The 23,495-nt window shown below is 46.8% G+C and overlaps 1 protein-coding gene across 3 annotated transcripts; it reads left to right on the top strand.

Annotated features, from left to right (window-relative positions):
* Window positions 1-525: 525 nt before the first annotated feature.
* On the top strand, window positions 526-23,138 carry lrrc23 (leucine rich repeat containing 23). 3 transcript variants are annotated; one of them, XM_042298613.1, is made up of 9 exons: window positions 526-639; window positions 9,551-9,752; window positions 9,938-10,047; window positions 10,929-11,049; window positions 11,232-11,373; window positions 12,274-12,404; window positions 12,811-12,947; window positions 18,985-19,189; window positions 22,295-22,522. In XM_042298613.1, the coding sequence occupies exons 2-9, from the start codon at window positions 9,576-9,578 to the stop codon at window positions 22,394-22,396; spliced, it is 1,125 nt and encodes a 374-aa protein (XP_042154547.1). In that variant the 5' UTR covers window positions 526-639; window positions 9,551-9,575; the 3' UTR covers window positions 22,397-22,522. The 3 variants fall into 3 exon arrangements, with proteins under 3 accessions (XP_042154547.1, XP_042154549.1, XP_042154548.1); XM_042298615.1 differs by lacking the exon at window positions 22,295-22,522 and adding an exon at window positions 22,530-23,138 and having other exon boundaries at window positions 527-639; XM_042298614.1 differs by having other exon boundaries at window positions 594-639; window positions 9,531-9,752.
* Window positions 23,139-23,495: the final 357 nt, after the last annotated feature.

Genomic DNA, 23,495 nt, shown 5'->3' with positions numbered 1-23,495 from the left:
ACATAGCCTCGTCCTGATTGAACACCACACAATTTCCAGGAAGGAGACAAGTTTCAATCACTGGTACACTGTTTGGAAGGCATTCATGAGAGAGAATTACACATGGAAAACATAATAGTACTGTTGGTGTATTCTCACTTAGTGTGGTAAGTTGGACTGTGCATCGGAGCAGAAGAGCTGTGTATGCATTTCTACATTACTGGTGGTTGTCTCAACACTGTATTTCCAAACTTGGTTTTACACAAGGTGTGGTTTAAGAAAAGAGGAATTACATTGTGTAAAATATTGGCAATCTTGACCTACACTGAGCAAAACATGCTATTTAGACTATTACTGGATTGGTTCATTCAAAAGAACGAAATTACATTCTGAGTGAAAAACATGGCATGATACTGGTTTTGGAAAGAGTTGTCCCAAATTATACACCTTCAGTTGATGTTGTTATTACACAAATACAATGAATTTTATATGAACTTTTCCCCATTTATATTATAATCCATAATCATGGTTATATACAGGGAGATTTGACTTTCTTTACAAAATATTTTTTTCATGCAAAGTTGCAGGAAAGATCTCCCTCTGACTGCTGAACTTGTTTCCATGGAAACGACACCATAACGCTGTGGCTAACTCACTCAGGTAACAGCTTCTTTACAATATTGTCAACATTAACGTTAAAAAGTTGGATGTAACAACTAGCTAACTAACTAACCATATAGCTAATTAAAAAAAGCCTAAATTGAGGTATCATGGTCTGTACTATTTTAGATGTAGTCTCTTTTGAGACGCAACGTTAGCTAATGTAACGTTACGCGTTAGCTGTACTGGCTAGCCCCAAGTCAGGAAGACAAGTGTCAAACTAGCTGTAAACGTAAAGCCCTTTTTAAATTAAAAATAAACAATGCCCCAAATTGAATTAGATTAACTTAAGCTAGCTCACTACAATTTATTTAAAAAAAAATGAAGGTGGCTATTTCATGATATTATACCTGTCGTGTCACGTATATATATATATATATATATATATATATTTACATATTTTCTTCGCATATCTTTTTATATATATTTTTTATTTTTTTATAAACTCAACTTCAAAACACTCTCCTGCAACCTGCCTCACCAATTTAAAAAAAATTAAAATAATATTCACCTCAAATCTGAAATCCACAATAGAAGAGAGGACAGAAGAGAGGCCAGAAGCTGACCAGAAGACAGGCCAGAAAAGAGGACAGAAGAGAGGACAGAAGCTATCCAGAAGAGAGGACAGAAGCTATCCAGAAGAGAGGCCTGAAGAGAGGCCAGAAGAGAGAACAGAAGCTAGCCAGAAGAGAGGCCAGAAAAGAGGACAGAAGCTAGCCAGAAGAGAGATCAGAAACTAGCCAGAAGAGAGAACAGAAGAGAGGCCAGAAGCGAGGCCAGAAGAGAGGACAGCAGCTAGCCAGAAGAGAGGCCAGAAGAGAGGACAGAAGAAGCTAGCCAGAAGAGAGGACAGAAGAGAGGACAAAAGAGAGGACAGAAGCTAGCCAGAAGAGAGGACAGAAGCTAGCCAGAAGAGAGAACAGAAGCTAGCCAGAAGCTGGCCAGAAGAGAGGACAGAAGCTAGCCAGAAGAGAGGACAGAAGCTAGCCCAGAAGCTAGCCAGAAGAGAGGACAGAAGCTAGCCAGAAGAGAGGCCAGAAGCTGGCCAGAAGAGAGGACAGAAGCTAGCCTGAAGAGAGGACAGAAGCTAGCCAGAAGAGAGGCCAGAAGCTGGCCAGAAGAGAGGCCAGAAGCTGGCCAGAAGAGAGGCCAGAAGCTGGCCAGAAGAGAGGCCAGAAGCTAGCCAGAAGAGAGGACAGAAGCTAGCCAGAAGAGAGGCCAGAAGCTAGCCAGAAGAGAGGCCAGAAGCTAGCCAGAAGAGAGGCCTGAAGCTAGCCAGAAGAGAGGACAGAAGTTAGCCAGAAGCTAGCCAGAAGAGAGGCCAGAAGCTAGCCAGAAGAGAGGCCTGAAGCTAGCCAGAAGAGAGGCCAGAAGCTAGCCAGTTTACTGGCTAACGTTAGTATTCAGCTAACCACGGTTGGTGGTCATCAGCTATCCTTTAGCTCGAAAAGCTATCGCCAGACTACACTCAATCATATGACCCACTGAAGAGATGAGTCCTCAGTAAAGACTTAAAGGTTGAGACGGAGTCTGCATCTCTCACATGGGTAGGCAGACCATTCCATAAAAATGGAGCTCTGTAGGAGAAAGCCCTGCCTCAAGCTGTTTGCTTAGAAATTCAAGGGACAATTAGGAGGTCTGCGTCTTGTGACCGTAGCGTACGTGTAGGTATGTACGGCAGGACCAAATCGGCAAGATAGGTAGGAGCAAGCCCATGTAATGCTTTGTAGGTCAGCAGTAAAACCTTGAAATCAGCCCTTGCCTTGACAGGAAGCCAGTATAGCGAGGCTAGCACCAGAGTAATATGATCACATTTTTTGGTTCTAGTCAGGATTCTAGCAGCTGTATTTAGCACGAACTGAAGTTTATTTAGTGCTTTATCCGGGTAGCCAGAAAGTAGAGCATTGCAGTAGTCTAACCTAGAAGTAACAAAAGCATGGATGAATTTTTCTGCATCATTTTTGGACAGAAAGTTTCTGATTTTTGCAATGTTACGTAGATGGAAAAAAGCTGTCCTTGAAACAGTCTTGATATGTTCGTCAAAAGAGAGCTCAGGGTCCAGAGTAACGCCGAGGTCCTTCACAGTTTTATTTGAGACGACTGTACAACCATCAAGATTAATTGTCAGATTCAACAGAAGATCTCTTTGTTTCTTGTGACCTAGAACAAGCATCTCTGTTTTGTCCAAGTTTAAAAGTAGAAAGTTTGCAGCCATCCACTTCGTTATGTCTGAAACACAGGTTTCTAGCGAGTACAATTTTGGGGCTTCAAGATAATTCATTGAAATGTACAGCTGTGTGTCATCCGTATAGCAGTGAAAGTTAACATTATGTTTTCAAATGACATCCCCAAGAGGTAAAATATATATAGTGAAAACAATAGTGGTCCTGAAATGGAACCTTGAGGAACACCGAAATGTACAATAGATTTGTCAGAGGACAAACCATTCACAGAGACAAACAGATATCTTCTTGCCATGATTATTTTCATCATTGTGTCAAGAGAAATAGTACCAAAACACTTGAGTGTCTCTCTTGATCCTAGGTCCTGGCAGAGTTGTGCAGACTCAGGGAAACTGAGCTTTGGAGGAATACGCAGATTTAAAGAGGAGTCCGTAATTTGCTTTCTAATGATCATGATCTTTTCCTCAAAGAAGTTATTGAATTTATTACTGCTGAAGTGAAAGCCATCCTCACTTGGGGAATGCTGCTTTTTAGTTAGCTTTGCCACAGTATCAAAAATACAGAAGGGCTCTTCAATATTGCACGGTACTGTCTTTCCAAGCTAGTCGGAAGACTTCCAGTTTGGTGTGGCGCCATTTCCGTTCCAATTTTCTGGAAGCTTGCTTCAGAGCTCGGGTATTTTCTGTATACCAGGGAGCTAGTTTCTTATGACAAATGTTTTTAGTTTTTAGGGGTGCAACTGCATCTAGGGTATTGCGCAAGGTTAAATTGAGTTCCTCAGTTAGGTGGATAACTGATTTTTGTCCTCTGACGTCCTTGGGTAGGCAGAGGGAGTCTGGAAGGGCATCAAGGAATCTTTGTGTTGTCTGAGAATTTATAGCACGACTTTTAATGCTCCTTGGTTGGGGTCTAAGCAGATAATTTTTTTTGCTATTGCAAACGTAATAAAATGGTGGTCCGATAGTCCAGGATTATGAGGAAAAACATTAAGATCCACAACATTTATTCCATGGGACAAAACTAGGTCCAGAGTATGACTGTGACAGTGAGTAGGTCCAGAGACATGTTGGACAAAACCCACTGAGTCGATGATGGCTCCGAAAGCCTTTTGGAGTGGGTCTGTGGACTTTTCCATGTGAATATTAAAATCACAAAAAATTTGAATATTATCTGCTATGACTACAAGGTCTGATAGGAATTCAGGGAACTCAGTGAGGAACGCTGTATATGGCCCAGGAGGCCTGTAAACAGTAGCTATAAAAGTGATTGAGTAGGCTGCATAGATTTCATGACTAGCAGCTCAAAAGACAAAAATGTCTTCTTTATTTTTGTAAATTGAAATTTGCTATCGTAAATGTTAGCAACACCTCCAACTTTACGGGATGCACGGGGGATATGGTCACTAGTGTAACCAGGAGGTGAGGCCTCATTTAACACAGTAAATTCATCAGGCTTAAGCCATGTTTCAGTCAGGCCAATCACATCAAGATTATGATCAGTGATTAGTTCATTGACTATAACTGCCTTTGAAGTGAGGGATCTAACATTAAGTAGCCCTATTTTGAGATGTGAGGTATCATGATCTCTTTCAATAATGACAGAAATGGAGGAGGTCTTTATCCTAGTGAGATTGCTAAGGCGAACACCGCCATGTTTAGTTTTGCCCAACCTAGGTCGAGGCACAGACACGGTCTCAATGGGGATAGCTGAGCTGACTACACTGACTGTGGTAGTGGCAGACTCCACTAAGCTGGCAGGCTGGCTAACAGCCTGCTGCCTGGCCTGCACCCTATTTCATTGTGGAGCTAGAGGAGTTAGAACCCTGTCTATGTTGGTAGATAAGATGAGAGCACCCCTCCAGCTAGGATGGAATCTGTCACTCCTCAGCAGGCCAGGCTTGGTCTGTCCCAGAAAGAGGGCCAATTATCTACAAATTCTATCTTTTGGGAGGGGCAGAAAACAGTTTTCAACCAGCGATTGAGTTGTGAGACTCTGCTGTAGAGCTCAGCACTCCCCCTAACTGGGAGGGGGCCAGAGACAATTACTCGATGCCGACACATCTTTCTAGTTGATTTACACGCTGAAGCTATGTTGCGCTTGGTGACCTCTGACTGTTTCATCCTAACATCGTTGGTGCCGACGTGGATAACAATATCTCTATACTCTCTACACTCGCCAGTTTTAGCCAGCACCATCTTCAGATTAGCCTTAACGTCGGTAGCCCTGCCCCCTGGTAAACAGTGTATGATCGCTGGATGATTCGTTTTAAGTCTAATACTGCGGGTAATGGAGTCGCCAATGACTAGAGTTTTCAATTTGTCAGAGCTAATGGTGGGAAGCTTCGGCGTCTCAGACCCCGTAACGGGAGGAGTAGAGACAAGAGAAGGCTCTGCCTCAGACTCCAACTCCCTGCTTAATGGGGGAAACCGGGGTAGGGGTAGCCAGCGATCACTGCCTCATTGCCTGCATCCGTAATGGGTCAGCGGGCAAACGACCTCCACTCATCACTGTCAAACGCTCCCTGAAACACTTCAGCGAGCAGGCCTTTCTAATCGACCTGGCCCGGGTATCCTGGAAGGATATTGACCTCATCCCGTCAGTAGAGGATGCCTGTTTTTTTTTTTTTAATGCCTTCCTCACCATCTTAAATAAGCCCCATTCAAAAACAATGTGAACCAGATATAGCCCTTGGTTCTCTCCAGACCTGACTGCCCTTAACCAACACAAAAACATCCTATGGCGTTCTGCATTAGCATCGAACAGCCCCCGTGATATGCAGCTTTTCAGGGAAGCTAGAAACCATTATACACGGGCAGTTGAAAAAGCTAGCCTTGGCTTTTTTAAGCAGAAATTTGCTTCCTGCAACACAAACTCAAAAAAGTTCTGGGACACTGTAAAGTCCATGGAGAATAAGAGCACCTCCTCCCAGCTGCCCACTGCACTGAGGATAGGAAACTCTGTCACCACCGATAAATCCACTATAATTGAGAATTTCAATAAGCATTTTTCTACAGCTGGCCATGCTTTCCACCTGGCTACCCCTACCCCGATCAATAGCACTGCACCCCCCACAGCAACTCGCCCAAGCCTTCCCCATGTCTCCTTCTCCCAAGTCAAGTCAGCTGATGTTCTGAAAGAGCTGCAAAATCTGGACCCCTACAAATCAGCCGGGCTTGACAATCTGGACCCTTTCTTTCTAAAATGATCTGACGAAATTGTTGCAACACCTTTTACTAGCCTGTTCAACCTCTCTTTTGTGTCATCTGAGATTCCCAAAGATTGGAAAGCAGCTGCGGTCATCCCCCTCTTCAAAGGGGGGGACACTCTTGACCCAAACTGCTACAGACCTACAGTGGGGAGAACAAGTATTTGATACACTGCTGATTTTGCAGGTTTTCCTACTTACAAAGCATGTAATTTTAATCATAGATATACTTCAACTGTGAGAGACGGAATCTAAAACAAAAATCCAGAAAATCACATTGTATGATTTTTAAGTAATTAATTTGCATTTTATTGCATGACATAAGTATTTGATCACCTACCAACCAGTAAGAATTCCGGCTCTCACAGACCTGTTAGTTTTTATTTAAGAAGCCCTCCTGTTCTCCACTCATTACCTGTATTAACTGCACCTGTTTGAACTCGTTACCTGTATAAAAGACACCTGTCCACACACTCAATCAAACAGACTCCAACCTCTCCACAATGGCCAAGACCAGAGAGGGTGTAAGGACATCAGGGATAAAATTGTAGACCTGCACAAGGCTGGGATGGGCTACAGGACAATAGGCAAGCAGCTTGGTGAGAAGGCAACAACTGTTGGCGCAATTATTAGAAAATGGAAGAAGTTCAAGATGACGGTCAATCACCCTCGGTCTGGGGCTCCATGCAAGATCTCACCTCGTGGGGCATGATCATGAGGAAGGTGAGGGATCAGCCCAGAACTACACGGCAGGACCTGGTCAATGACCTGAAGAGAGCTGGGACCACAGTCTCAAAGAAAACCATTAGTACCACACTACGCCGTCATGGATTAAAATCCTGCAGCGCGCGCAAGGTCCCCCTGCTCAGGCCAGCGTATGTCCAGGCCCGTCTGAAGTTTGCCAATGACCGTCTGGATGATCCAGAGGAGGAATGGGAGAAGGTCATGTGGTCTGATGAGACAAAAATAGAGCTTTTAGGTCTAAACTCCACTCGCCGTGTTTGGAGGAAGAAGAAGGATGAGTACAACCCCAAGAACACCATCCCAACCGTGAAGCATGGAGGTGGAAACATCATTCTTTGGGGATGCTTTTCTGCAAAGGGGACAGGACGATTGCACCGTATTGAGGGGAGGATGGATGGGGCCATGTATTTCAAGATCTTGGCCAACAACCTCCTTCCCTCAGTAAGAGCATTGAAGATGGGTTGTGGCTGGGTCTTCCAGCATGACAACGACCCGAAACACACAGCCAGGGCAACTAAGGAGTGGCTACGTAAGAAGCATCTCAAGGTCCTGGAGTGGTCTAGCCAGTCTCCAGACCTGAACCCAATAGAAAATCTTTGGAGGGAGCTGAAAGTCCGTATTGCCCAGCGACAGCCCCGAAACCTGAAGGATCTGGAGAAGGTCTGTATGGAGGAGTGGACCAAAATCCCTGCTGCAGTGTGTGCAAACCTGGTCAAGAACTACAGGAAACGTATGATCTCTGTAATTGCAAAAAAAGGTTTCTATACCAAATATTAAGTTCTGCTTTTCTGATGTATCAAATACTTGTGTCATGCAATAAAATGCTAATTAATTACTTAAAAATCATACAATGTGATTTTCTGGATTTTTGTTTTAGATTCCGTCTCTCACAGTTGAAGTGTACCTATGATTAAAAAAATTACAGACCTCAACATGCTTTGTAAGTAGGAAAACTTGCAAAATCGACAGTGTATCAAACTTGTTCTCCCCACTGTATATCCATCCTACCCTGTCTTTCTAAGGTCAACAAAAGCCAAGTCAACAAACAGATTACCGACTATTTCGAATCCCACCGCACCTTCTCCGGTATGCAATCTGGTTTCCGAGCTGGTCACGGGTGCACCTCAGCCACGCTCAAGGTCCTAAACGATATCTTAACCGCCATCGATAAGGAACAATACTGTGCAGCCGTATTCATTGATCTGGCCAAGGCTTTCGACTCTGTCAATCACCACATCCTCATCGGCAGACTCGACAGCCTTGGTTTCTCAAATGATTTCCTCGCCTTGGTCACCAACTACTTCTCTGATAGAGTTCAGTGTGTCAAATCGGAGGGCCTGTTGTCCGGCCCTCTGGCAGTCTCTATGGGGGTGCCACAGGATAAAATTCTTGGGCCGACTCTCTTCTCTCAATGATGTCGCTCTTGCTGCTGGTAAGTCTCTGATCCACCTCTATGCAGACGACACCATTCTGTATACTTCTGGCCCTTCTTTGGACACTGTGTTAACTAACCTCCAGGCAAGCTTCAATGCCATACAACTCTCCTTCCGTGGCCTCCAACTGCTTTAAATGCAAGTAAAACTAAATGCATGCTCTTCAACCAATCGCTGCCTGCACCTGCCCGCCCGTCCAGCATCACTACTCTGGACGGTTCTGACTTAGAATATGTGGACAACTACAAATACCTAGGTGTCTGGTTAGACTGTAAACTCTCCTTCCAGACTCACATCAAACATCTCCAATCCAAAATTACATCTAGAATTGTCTTCCTTTTTCACAACAAAGCTTCCTTCACTCATGCTGCCAAACATACCCTTGTAAAACGGACTATCCTACCGATCCTTGACTTCGGTGATGTCATTTACAAAATAGCCTCCAACACTCTACTCATCAAACTGGATGCAGTCTATCACAGTGCCATCCGTTTTGTCACCAAAGCCCCATATACCACCCACCACTGCGACCTGTACGCTCTCGTTGGCTGGCCCTCGCTTCATACTTGTCGCCAAACCCACTGGCTCCAGGTCATCTACAAGACCCTGCTAGGTAAAGTCCCCCCTTATCTCAGCTCGCTGGTCACCATAACAGCACCCACCTGTAGCACGCGCTCCAGCAGGTATATCTCTCTGGTCTCCCCCAAAACCAATTCTTTCTTTGGCCGCCTCTCCTTCCAGTTCTCTTCTGCCAATGACTGGAACAAACTACAAAAATCTCTGAAACTGGAAACACTTATCTCCCTCACTAGCTTTAAGCACCAGCTGTCAGAGCAGCTCACAGAAAACTGCACCTGTACATAGCCCATCTTGTAAATAGCCCATCCAACTACCTCATCCCCATACTGTTATTTATTTGATTTATTTTGCTCCTTTGCACCCCAGTATCTCTACCTGCACATTCATCTTCTGCACATCTATCATTCCAGTGTTTAATTGCTAAATTGTAATTATTTCGCCACTATGGCATATTTATTACCTCCCTTATCTTACCTCATTTGCACACATTGTATATAGATTTCTTTCTATTGTGTTATTGACTGTACGCTTGTTTATTCCATGTGTAACTCTGTGTTGTTGTTTGTGTCGCACTACTTTGCTTTATCTTGGCCAGGTCGCAGTTGTAAATGAGAACTTGTTCTCAACTGGCCTACCTGGTTAAATAAAGGTGTTCTCAACTGGCCTACCTGGTTAAATAAAGGTGTTCTCAACTTGCCTACCTGGTTAAATAAAGGTGAAATACATTTTAATTTTAATTTTATCCAGTGACATTTACTTGTCCCCAGCCCAAACTGTTAAACGGAGAGCAGGATGTCGGAGGGAGAGGAGGCCGGGGCGCTGTCGGAGGGAGAGGAGGCCGGGGCACTGTCGGAGGGAGAGGAGGCCACGGCGCTGTCGGAGGGAGAGGAGGTCGCGGCGCTGTCGGAGGGAGAGGAGGTCGCCAATGAGGATGGACAGGAGGAAAATATGTCCGAAAAAGAGGACCAGGTGCACATTGACATTGTTTAGTTTTTGGTTGTTGATTATCGATCACATGGGTAACCTAACCTACAATACATTTCAAAATGTGAACTGATAACTCATCAATAAAATGGGATTTATTCTGATACATTGATTCATGAATTCATTATTTCATTGCTGCTTAGCTGAGTGTTGTGTTGATGTGTCTCCAGATCGAACCATGTCCTCTGACCAAGGAGATTCTGATCCCCGGTTTGTCTCTTTTGTGTCGCACCGGGAACGGCCTGGCACACGCCTTCGTTAAGCTCCAACTGGAAAACAGGTGTGGTGACCACCACAGGACATAAAACACCTGGTCTCAAATGGCACCCTATCCCATTTATAGTGCACTTGCCCTACTTTTGAACAGGGCTTATAGGGATGCCAACCGGGCCCAGTCCCAAATCAACTGCTAGCCCTTAGGTTGGCCCATAGCCTCTCATCCCTAGCCCCTAACCCAATTGTTTCATCTAAAATAATTGGATAAGCAGCAATGCAACTTATCCTCGTCTCTCTCCCCGTGCCTCCCTACCCCCCTCTCTCTCCCTGTGTCTCCCTACCCCCTCTCTCTCCCCGTGCCTCCCTACCCCCTCTCTCTCCCTGTGCCTCTCTACCCCCTCTCTCTCCCTGTGCCTCCCTACCCCCCCTCTCTCTCCCTGTGTCTCCCTACCCCCTCTCTCTCCCTGTGCCTCCCTACCCTGTCTATCTCCTTGTGCCTCCCTACCCCCTCTCTCTCCTTGTGTCTCCCTACCCCCTCTCTCTCCTTGTGTCTCCCTACCCCTTCTCTCTCCTTGTGTCTCCCTACCCCCGTCTCTCTCCCTGTGCCTCCCTACCCCCTCTCTCTCCTTGTGCCTCCCTACCCCCTCTCTCTCCTTGTGCCTCCCTACCCCCTCTCTCTCCTTGTGCCTCCCTACCCCCTCTCTCTCCTTGTGCCTCCCTGCTCCGTCTCTCTCCCTGTGCCTCCCTACCCCTCTCTCTCCTTGTGTCTCCCTACCCCCTCTTTGTCCCCTTCTTTCCCCCATCTCATCTCTCTCTCTCCCCCCCCCCTCTCCCCCTTCTCTCTCTCCTCCCCCTCTCTCTCTCTCCCCCTTCCCTCTCTCCCCCGTCCCTATCTCTCCCCCCTCTCTCTCCCTCTCTACCCCCCCTCCCTCTCTCTCTCCCCAGACGTCTGACAGACATGGCCCTGGTCAGCTCGTTTGTCCACCTGCGTTTCCTGGACGTGTCATCCAACCACCTCTCTGACCTTTCACCCCTGGCTGCCCTCACACAGCTGCTGTGGCTGAAGGCAAGGACCCAAATCACACCATATTCCTCATATAGTGCAACATTTTGACCAGAGTCTTGGTATATAGAATTGTCTTCGTCTCAAATTATTCCCAAATAAGTATAGTCCCTCCTGTGTAAGACGGTGTAGCATTTTTCAATAATAATAATAATATAAACATTTCCTTTCCCCCCCTCCCCCAGGGCGATGGTAACATGGTGGCCGGGTTCAGAGGTCAGCCCCTGGGTCAGCTGACATACCTACAGTGGCTGAGTCTGGCCCTGAACCGCATCAAAGACCTGGAAGGCCTAGAAGGCCTCGGCCTAGAGAGCCTCAACCTCATTGGTTAGTCTGGAAGGGGTGTGAAGAGCCCTTAACCTCATTGGTCAGTCTGGGGGGTGTGGGAGAGCCTCAACCTCATTGGTCGGTCTGTGAAGGGGTGTGGGAGAGCCTCAACCTCATTGGTCAGTCTGTGAAGGGGTGTGGGAGAGTCTCAACCTCATTGGTCAGTCTGGGAGGGGGTGTGGGAGATCCTCAACCTTATTAGTCAGTCTGGGAAGGGGTGTGGGAGAGCCTCAACCTCATTGGTCAGTCTGGGGAGAGGGTGTTGGAGAACCTCATTGGCCAGGATTGATCTATTTACATAGATTTAAGGTCTGAATGTGGCTGAGATAAAGTAACATATCTTACAATCAGTGTACTGAGTTGATCTAATATAGACGGACCATTACCTAGCATAGACCCATAAAGAATGATAGAGGACTCTTCTTTGTATCTGTCCCATTATAGCGTCTGTTAGCGCATGGGCAGCGCCATTGAGGCCATCTCAATTTTGAAGTAGTACATTTTCTTCTAATATAATATCTGCCATTTAGCAGACACTTTTATCCAAAGCGACTTACAGTCATGTGTGCAGACATTTTACGTATGGGCTGTCCTATTAAGCTAGAGTTGACGATTTACTGTCGCCTGCAGTTATGGAATGTTTGCTCACGACCATAATTCATTGGCTTATCCCTCCTGATAAGGCGGGCAGGCAGACAGACAGACAGACAGACAGACAGACAGACAGACAGGGCGGACGGGCAGGAAGACAGACATGTCTTATGTGTGTTCATAATATGATACTTGAGTGACTCAACAAAATCAATGTGGGCCCCCTGAGTGTCGAGGCCTGGGTCTGTAGGTTGAGTATGACCTCTCTAAGTAAGGGTGTCCAGAGTGTGTCTTGTGTGTCGTTGCTAGGTAACGGTATCCAGAGGGTGTCGGGGCTACGGTACCATCACCTGACCAACCTGGTGACTCTGGAACTGAGAGGAAACAAACTGGAGACCACCGACGGGATATACCTACCCAACCTCCGACGCCTCTACCTGGTAACCTTTAACCTCTCACCATAACCTGTGACGCCTCTACCTGACCTTTTAAACCTAACTCTAACCTACAAAGGCTCTACCTGACCTTTCAACCCTAACTCTTACCTACACAGGCTCTACTTGACCTTTCAACCCTAACTCTAACCTACACAGACTCTACCTGACCTTTCAACCCTAACACTAACCTACACAGGCTCTACTTGACCTTTCAACCCTAACACTAACCTACACAGGCTCTACCTGACCTTTCAACCCTAACTCTAACCTACACAGGCTCTACCTGGTAACTTTCAACCTCTCACCCATAACCCCATCTGATTCCTGGTTCTAACCTTTCACCTGTCACTTACCTCAGTTTAATTCTGACCTCTAACCCTGTGACCTGTAACTTCTGACCCCTGTGCAGGCCCAGAATACTATCAAGCGCCTGGAGGGTCTGGGTAAGCTGGAGCGTCTGACCACCCTGCACCTCCGAGACAACCAACTGGAGACTCTAGATGGCATCAGTCCCAACATGAAGGCCCTGCAGTACCTCAACATCAGGTAGGCATCAGTCCCAACAGTACCTTAACATCAGGTAGACATCAGTCCCAACAGTACCTTAACATCAGGTAGACATCAGTCCCAACATGAAGGCCCTGCAGTACCTCAACATCAGGTAGACATCAGTCCCAACAGTACCTCAACATCAGGTAGACATCAGTCCCAACAGTACCTTAACATCAGGTAGACATCAGTCCCAACAGTACCTCAACATCAGGTAGACATCAGTCCCAACAGTACCTTAACATCAGGTAGACATCAGTCCCAACATGAAGGCCCTGCAGTACCTCAACATCAGGTAGACATCAGTCCCAACATGAAGGCCCTGCAATACCTCAACATCAGGTAGACATCAGTCCCAACAGTACCTCAACATCAGGTAGGCATCAGTCCCAATAGTACCTTAACATCAGGTAGACATCAGTCCCAACATGAAGGCCCTGCAGTACCTCAACATCAGGTAGACATCAGTCCCAACAGTACCTCAACATCAGGTAGACATCAGTCCCAACATGAAGGCCCTGCAGTACCTCAACATCAGGTAGACATCAGTCCCTGCAGTACCTCAACATCAGGTAGACATCAGTCCCAACAGTACCTTAACATCAGGTAGACATCAGTCCCAACAGTACCTCAACATCAGGTAGACATCAGTCCCAACAGTACCTTAACATCAGGTAGACATCAGTCCCAACAGTACCTTAACATCAGGTAGACATCAGTCCCAACAGTACCTCAACATCAGGTAGACATCAGTCCCAACAGTACCTCAACATCAGGTAGACATCAGTCCCAACAGTACCTTAACATCAGGTAGACATCAGTCCCAACAGTACCTCAACATCAGGTAGACATCAGTCCCAACAGTACCTCAACATCAGGTAGACATCAGTCCCAACAGTACCTCAACATCAGGTAGACATCAGTCCCAACAGTACCTCAACATCAGGTAGACATCAGTCCCAACAGTACCTCAACATCAGGTAGACATCAGTCCCAACAGTACCTTAACATCAGGTAGACATCAGTCCCAACATGAAGGCCCTGCAGTACCTCAACATCAGGTAGACATCAGTCCCAACAGTACCTCAACATCAGGTAGACATCAGTCCCAACAGTACCTTAACATCAGGTAGACATCAGTCCCAACAGTACCTCAACATCAGGTAGACATCAGTCCCAACAGTACCTCAACATCAGGTAGACATCAGTCCCAACAGTACCTCAACATCAGGTAGACATCAGTCCCAACAGTACCTTAACATCAGGTAGACATCAGTCCCAACAGTACCTCAACATCAGGTAGACATCAGTCCCAACAGTACCTCAACATCAGGTAGACATCAGTCCTAACAGTACCTCAACATCAGGTAGACATCAGTCCCAACAGTACCTTAACATCAGGTAGACATCAGTCCCAACAGTACCTCAACATCAGGTAGACATCAGTCCCTGCAGTACCTCAACATCAGGTAGACATCAGTCTCAACAGTACCTCAACATCAGGTAGACATCAGTCCCAACAGTACCTTAACATCAGGTAGACATCAGTCCCAACAGTACCTCAACATCAGGTAGACATCAGTCCCAACAGTACCTTAACATCAGGTAGACATCAGTCCCAACAGTACCTCAACATCAGGTAGACATCAGTCCCAACAGTACCTCAACATCAGGTAGACATCAGTCCCAACAGTACCTTAACATCAGGTAGACATCAGTCCCAACATGAAGGCCCTGCAGTACCTCAACATCAGGTAGACATCAGTCCCAACAGTACCTCAACATCAGGTAGACATCAGTCCCTGCAGTACCTCAACATCAGGTAGACATCAGTCCCTGCAGTACCTCAACATCAGGTAGACATCAGTCTCAACAGTACCTCAACATCAGGTAGACATCAGTCCCAACAGTACCTTAACATCAGGTAGACATCAGTCCCAACAGTACCTTAACATCAGGTAGACATCAGTCCCAACAGTACCTCAACATCAGGTAGACATCAGTCCCAACAGTACCTCAACATCAGGTAGACATCAGTCCCAACAGTACCTTAACATCAGGTAGACATCAGTCCCAACAGTACCTCAACATCAGGTAGACATCAGTCCCAACAGTACCTCAACATCAGGTAGACATCAGTCCCAACAGTACCTCAACATCAGGTAGACATCAGTCCCAACAGTACCTCAACATCAGGTAGACATCAGTCCCAACAGTACCTCAACATCAGGTAGACATCAGTCCCAACAGTACCTCAACATCAGGTAGACATCAGTCCCAACAGTACCTCAACATCAGGTAGACATCAGTCCCAACAGTACCTCAACATCAGGTAGACATCAGTCCCAACAGTACCTCAACATCAGGTAGACATCAGTCCCAACAGTACCTCAACATCAGGTAGACATCAGTCCCAACAGTACCTTAACATCAGGTAGACATCAGTCCCAACATGAAGGCCCTGCAGTACCTCAACATCAGGTAGACATCAGTCCCAACAGTACCTCAACATCAGGTAGACATCAGTCCCAACAGTACCTCAACATCAGGTAGACATCAGTCCCAACAGTACCTCAACATCAGGTAGACATCAGTCCCAACAGTACCTCAACATCAGGTAGACATCAGTCCCAACAGTACCTCAACATCAGGTAGACATCAGTCCCAACAGTACCTCAACATCAGGTAGACATCAGTCCCAACATGAAGGCCCTGCAGTACCTCAACATCAGGTAGACATCAGTCCCAACAGTACCTCAACATCAGGTAGACATCAGTCCCAACAGTACCTCAACATCAGGTAGACATCAGTCCCAACAGTACCTCAACATCAGGTAGACATCAGTCCCAACAGTACCTCAACATCAGGTAGACATCAGTCCCAACAGTACCTTAACATCAGGTAGACATCAGTCCCAACAGTACTTCAACATCAGGTAGACATCAGTCCCAACAGTACCTCAACATCAGGTAGACATCAGTCCCAACAGTACCTTAACATCAGGTAGACATCAGTCCCAACAGTACCTCAACATCAGGTAGACATCAGTCCCAACAGTACCTCAACATCAGGTAGACATCAGTCCCAACAGTACCTCAACATCAGGTAGACATCAGTCCCAACAGTACCTCAACATCAGGTAGACATCAGTCCCAACAGTACCTCAACATCAGGTAGACATCAGTCCCAACAGTACCTTAACATCAGGTAGACATCAGTCCCAACATGAAGGCCCTGCAGTACCTCAACATCAGGTAGACATCAGTCCCAACAGTACCTCAACATCAGGTAGACATCAGTCCCAACAGTACCTCAACATCAGGTAGACATCAGTCCCAACAGTACCTCAACATCAGGTAGACATCAGTCCCAACAGTACCTTAACATCAGGTAGACATCAGTCCCAACATGAAGGCCCTGCAGTACCTCAACATCAGGTAGACATCAGTCCCAACAGTACCTCAACATCAGGTAGACATCAGTCCCAACAGTACCTTAACATCAGGTAGACATCAGTCCCAACATGAAGGCCCTGCAGTACCTCAACATCAGGTAGACATCAGTCCCAACAGTACTTCAACATCAGGTAGACATCAGTCCCAACAGTACCTTAACATCAGGTAGACATCAGTCCCAACAGTACCTCAACATCAGGTAGACATCAGTCCCAACAGTACCTTAACATCAGGTAGACATCAGTCCCAACATGAAGGCCCTGCAGTACCTCAACATCAGGTAGACATCAGTCCCAACAGTACCTCAACATCAGGTAGACATCAGTCCCAACAGTACCTCAACATCAGGTAGACATCAGTCCCAACAGTACCTCAACATCAGGTAGACATCAGTCCCAACAGTACTTCAACATCAGGTAGACATCAGTCCCAACATGAAGGCCCTGCAGTACCTCAACATCAGGTAGACATCAGTCCCAACAGTACCTCAACATCAGGTAGACATCAGTCCCAACAGTACCTCAACATCAGGTAGACATCAGTCCCAACAGTACCTCAACATCAGGTAGACATCAGTCCCAACAGTACCTCAACATCAGGTAGACATCAGTCCCAACAGTACCTCAACATCAGGTAGACATCAGTCCCAACAGTACCTCAACATCAGGTAGACATCAGTCCCAACAGTACCTTAACATCAGGTAGACATCAGTCCCAACAGTACCTCAACATCAGGTAGACATCAGTCCCAACAGTACCTCAACACCGTCAACTGGCCTTCACTAAACATCTGACGTCAATCCCCCTGACAGATGAATGTATAAATACCTCCCTTTACCTCAGCAGGCTACTGCATCATAGTATCCCTCCATCTCCTCTTTACCTCAGCAGGCTACTGTATCATAGTATCCCTCCATCTCCCCTTTACCTCAGCAGGCTACTGTATCATAGTATCCCTCCATCTCCTCTTTACCTCAGCAGGCTACTGTATCATAGTACCCCTCCATCTCTGTCCTCCCTTTACCTCAGCAGGCTACTGCATCATAGTATCCCTCCATCTCCTCTTTACCTCAGCAGGCTACTGTATCATAGTACCCCTCCATCTCCCCTTTACCTCAGCAGGCTACTGTATCATAGTACCCCTCCATCTCCTCTTTACCTCAGCAGGCTACTGTATCATAGTACCCCTCCATCTCTGTCCTCCCTTTACCTCAGCAGGCTACTGTATCATAGTACCCCTCCATCTCCCCTTTACCTCAGCAGGCTACTGTATCATAGTACCCCTCCATCTCCCCTTTACCTCAGCAGGCTACTGTATCATAGTACCCCTCCATCTCCCCTTTACCTCAGCAGGCTACTGTATCATAGTACCCCTCCATCTCCCCTTTACCTCAGCAGGCTACTGTATCATAGTATCCCTCCATCTCCTCTTTACCTCAGCAGGCTACTGTATCATAGTATCCCTCCATCTCCTCTTTACCTCAGCAGGCTACTGTATCATAGTATCCCTCCATCTCCTCTTTACCTCAGCAGGCTACTGTATCATAGTATCCCTCCATCTCCTCTTTACCTCAGCAGGCTACTGTATCATAGTATCCCTCCATCTCCTCTTTACCTCAGCAGGCTACTGTATCATAGTACCCCTCCATCTCTGTCCTCCCTTTACCTCAGCAGGCTACTGCATCATAGTATCCCTCCATCTCCTCTTTACCTCAGCAGGCTACTGTATCATAGTATCCCTCCATCTCCTCTTTACCTCAGCAGGCTACTGTATCATAGTATCCCTCCATCTCCTCTTTACCTCAGCAGGCTACTGTATCATAGTATCCCTCCATCTCCTCTTTACCTCAGCAGGCTACTGTATCATAGTACCCCTCCATCTCTGTCCTCCCTTTACCTCAGCAGGCTACTGTATCATAGTATCCCTCCATCTCCTTTTTACCTCAGCAGGCTACTGTATCATAGTATCCCTCCATCTCCCCTTTACCTCAGCAGGCTACTGTATCATAGTACCCCTCCATCTCTGTCCTCCCTTTACCTCAGCAGGCTACTGTATCATAGTATCCCTCCATCTCCTTTTTACCTCAGCAGGCTACTGTATCATAGTATCCCTCCATCTCCCCTTTACCTCAGCAGGCTACTGTATCATAGTACCCCTCCATCTCTGTCCTCCCTTTACCTCAGCAGGCTACTGTATCATAGTATCCCTCCATCTCCTTTTTACCTCAGCAGGCTACTGTATCATAGTATCCCTCCATCTCCCCTTTACCTCAGCAGGCTACTGTATCATAGTACCCCTCCATCTCCCCTTTACCTCAGCAGGCTACTGCATCATAGTACCCCTCCATCTCTGTCCTCCCTTTACCTCAGCAGGCTACTGCATCATAGTACCTCTCCATCTCTGTCGTCCTCTTTACCTCAGCAGGCTACTGCATCAAAGTACCTCTCCATCTCTGTCGTCCTCTTTACCTCAGCAGGCTACTGCATCAAAGTACCCCTCCATCTCCTCTTTACCTCAGCAGGCTACTGCATCATAGTAAACCTCAGTCTCCCCTTCTCCCCTCCTTCCCCCCTTCAGGGGTAACCTGGTGTCTGCCCAGCGTGCCTTGCGTAGTCTGGTGGGCGTATCCAGGACATTGCGAGCGCTGGTCCTAGCGGAAAACCCTCTCGTGGAGACGGAGGACTACCGTCTGTGTGTCCTGAGCCGCCTGCCGTTGCTGGAGCGCCTCGACAAGGAACCCATCTCTCCTGAGGAGAAGTCTGAGGCCCAGGAGAAACTCAGGGTATAACACGCACAGGAGAGACTCAGGGTATAACACACACAGGAGAGACTCAGGGTATAACACACACAGGAGAGACTCAGGGTATAACACACACAGGAGAGACTCAGGGTATAACACACACGCACAGGAGAGACTCAGGGTATAACACACACAGGAGAGACTCAGGGTGTAACACACACAGGAGAGACTCAGGGTATAACACACACAGGAGAGACTCAGGGTATAACACAGACAGGAGAGACTCAGGGTATAACACACACAGGAGAGACTCAGGGTATAACACACACAGGAGAGACTCAGGGTATAACACACACAGGAGAGACTCAGGGTATAACACACACAGGAGAGACTCAGGGTATAACACACACACAGGAGAGACACACACAGGAGAGACTCAGGGTATAACACACACGCACAGGAGAGACTCAGGGTATAACACACACAGGAGAGACTCAGGGTATAACACACACAGGAGAGACTCAGGGTATAACACACACAGGAGAGACTCAGGGTATAACACACACACACAGGAGAGACTCAGGGTATAACACAGACACACAGGAGAGACTCAGGGTATAACACACACAGGAGAGACTCAGGGTATAACACACAGGAGAGACTCAGGGTATAACACACACAGGAGAGACTCAGGGTATAACACACACAGGAGAGACTCAGGGTATAACACACACAGGAGAGACTCAGGGTATAACACACACAGGCACAGGAGAGACTCAGGGTATAACACACACAGGAGAGACTCAGGGTATAACACACACACAGGCACAGGAGAGACTCAGGGTATAACACACACAGGAGAGACTCAGGGTATAACACACACAGGCACAGGAGAGACTCAGGGTATAACACACACAGGAGAGACTCAGGGTATAACACACACAGGAGAGACTCAGGGTATAACACACACAGGAGAGACTCAGGGTATAACACACACAGGCACAGGAGAGACTCAGGGTATAACACACACAGGAGAGACTCAGGGTATAACACACACGCACAGGAGAGACTCAGGGTATAACACACACAGGAGAGACTCAGGGTATAACACACACAGGAGAGACTCAGGGTATAACACACACAGGAGAGACTCAGGGTATAACACACACAGGCACAGGAGAGACTCAGGGTATAACACACACAGGAGAGACTCAGGGTATAACACACACAGGAGAGACTCAGGGTATAACACACACAGGCACAGGAGAGACTCAGGGTATAACACACACAGGAGAAACTCAGGGTATAACACACACAGGAGAGACTCAGGGTATAACACACACAGGAGAGACTCAGGGTATAACACACACAGGAGAGACTCAGGGTATAACACACACAGGAGAGACTCAGGGTATAACACACACACACACACACAGGAGAAGACTCAGGGTATAACACACACAGGAGAGACTCAGGGTATAACACACACAGGAGAGACTCAGGGTATAACACACACAGGAGAGACTCAGGGTATAACACACGCACAGGAGAGACTCAGGGTATAACACACACAGGAGAGACTCAGGGTATAACACACACAGGAGAGACTCAGGGTATAACACACACAGGAGAGACTCAGGGTATAACACACACAGGAGAGACTCAGGGTATAACACACACAGGAGAGACTCAGGGTATAACACACACAGGAGAGACTCAGGGTATAACACACACAGGAGAGACTCAGGGTATAACACAGACAGGAGAGACTCAGGGTATAACACACACACACAGGAGAGACTCAGGGTATACACACACACACAGGAGAGACTCAGGGTATAACACACACAGGAGAGACTCAGGGTATAACACACACAGGCACAGGAGAGACTCAGGGTATAACACAGACAGGAGAGACTCAGGGTATAACACACACACACAGGAGAGACTCAGGGTATAACACACACAGGCACAGGAGAGACTCAGGGTATAACACACACAGGAGAAACTCAGGGTATAACACACACAGGAGAGACTCAGGGTATAACACACACAGGAGAGACTCAGGGTATAACACACACAGGAGAGACTCAGGGTATAACACACACAGGAGAGACTCAGGGTATAACACACACACACACACACACAGGAGAGACTCAGGGTATAACACACACAGGAGAGACTCAGGGTATAACACGCACAGGAGAGACTCAGGGTATAACACACACAGGAGAGACTCAGGGTATAACACACACACACAGGAGAGACTCAGGGTATAACACACACAGGAGAGACTCAGGGTATAACACACACAGGAGAGACTCAGGGTATAACACACACAGGAGAGACTCAGGGTATAACACACACAGGAGAGACTCAGGGTATAACACACACAGGAGAGACTCAGGGTATAACACACACAGGAGAGACTCAGGGTATAACACACACTCAGGGTATAACACACACAGGAGACTCAGGGTATAACACACACAGGAGAGACTCAGGGTATAACACACACAGGAGAGACTCAGGGTATAACACACACAGGAGAGACTCAGGGTATAACACAGACAGGCACAGGAGAGACTCAGGGTATAACACACACAGGAGAGACTCAGGGTGTAACACACACAGGCACAGGAGAGACTCAGGGTATAACACACACAGGAGAGACAACACACATAATCGATCATCTGACATTTAGCAGACACTTTTATCCAAACGGACTTACTGTCATACATGCATTCATTGAATGTATGTGTAGTCCCGGGAATCAAACCCACTATTCTAGTGTTGCAAGGACCAAGCTCTACCAACTGAGCTACGCTTAAGTCAGTGGAGGCTGTTGAGGGAAGGAGGGCTCATAATCACGTCTGGTATTGTTAGGTTAGATTACTCGTTGGTTATTACTGCATTGTCGGAACTAGAAGCACAAGCATTTCGCTACACTCGCATTAACATCTGCTAACCATGTGCATGTGACAAATACATTTGATTTGATTTCAAATGGAATGCGCCACTAATTCCACTCCAGCCATTAGCTCGAGCCCGTCCTCCCCAATTAAGGTGCCACCAACCCCCTGTGACTTTAAGTGCACATCACCTTCGTTGGGGTCCAACTTTTGTTCCCTCTGTCTGTCTCTATAGGAGTTTAATGATGAGGTGTCTGTTGTTCCCTCTGTCTGTCTCTATAGGAGTTTAATGATGAGGTGTCTGTTGTTCCCTCTGTCTGTCTCTATAGGAGTTTAATGATGAGGTGTCTGTTGTTCCCTCTGTCTGTCTCTATAGGAGTTTAATGATGAGGTGTCTGTTGTTCCCTCTGTCTGTCTCTATAGGAGTTTAATGATGAGGTGTCTGTTGTTCCCTCTGTCTGTCTCTATAGGAGTTTAATGATGAGGTGTCTGTTGGGGCAGAGGAATACTAACTCACCATCACTCAGTGACTCCTCTCCCAGGCACTCCTCTCCCAGTGACTCCTCTCCCAGTCACTCCTCTCCCAGTCACTCTTCTCCCAGTCACTCCTCTCCCAGTCACTCTTCTCCCAGTCACTCCTCTCCCAGTCACTCTTCTCCCAGTCACTCCTCTCCCAGTCACTCTTCTCCCAGTCACTCCTCTCCCAGTCACTCCTCTCCCAGTCACTCCTCTCCCAGTCACTCCTCTCCCAGTCACTCTTCTCCCAGTCACTCTTCTCCCAGTCACTCTTCTCCCAGTCACTCTTCTCCCAGTCACTCTTCTCCCAGTCACTCTTCTCCCAGTTACTCTTCTCCCAGTCACTCTTCTCCCAGTCACTCCTCTCCCAGTCACTCCTCTCCCAGTCACTCCTCTCCCAGTCACTCCACCAGTCCACATCCAAGAGCTACATAGATCCTTGTGTGTGTGAACAAGTTTGTACTAGCTAGTTAAATGTATTCCTGGTATATTAACCAATGAAGATTGTGTTTATAGACAACTAGAGACGCTCTATTTTCAAAACAATAAACATTTATTGATTGGTAAAAATGTATTGATTGGTAAACATTTATTGATTGGTATAATGTTTATCTTTGTCGTTGATAGCATTTCAAATGTCTTATTTTTGAAGTCATAGCATTTGAGATGTTAGTTTGACCCAATTCCCATACTATAAGTAGATGCAGGGGTTTGAGGTCACACACACACACACACACACACACACACACAGAGACACACACACAGAGACACACACAGTGAATATTTCAGTAGTGTGTGTGCACTCGAGGAGTACTGTTACCCAGAACTAGAGGAGTTGAGCTGTCAACAGTGCTGTGTCATCACACCTATTATTCTGCTTGTCCTGAGTTAGGATGAGATGGCAAAATCACTCCTTCACT

Source organism: Oncorhynchus tshawytscha, linkage group LG16 (assembly GCF_018296145.1).
Source record: "Oncorhynchus tshawytscha isolate Ot180627B linkage group LG16, Otsh_v2.0, whole genome shotgun sequence".
Classification (NCBI taxonomy): Eukaryota; Metazoa; Chordata; class Actinopteri; order Salmoniformes; family Salmonidae; genus Oncorhynchus; species Oncorhynchus tshawytscha.
Note: the sequence above shows the minus strand (reverse complement) of the source record. Positions and strands in the feature narration are given on the sequence as shown.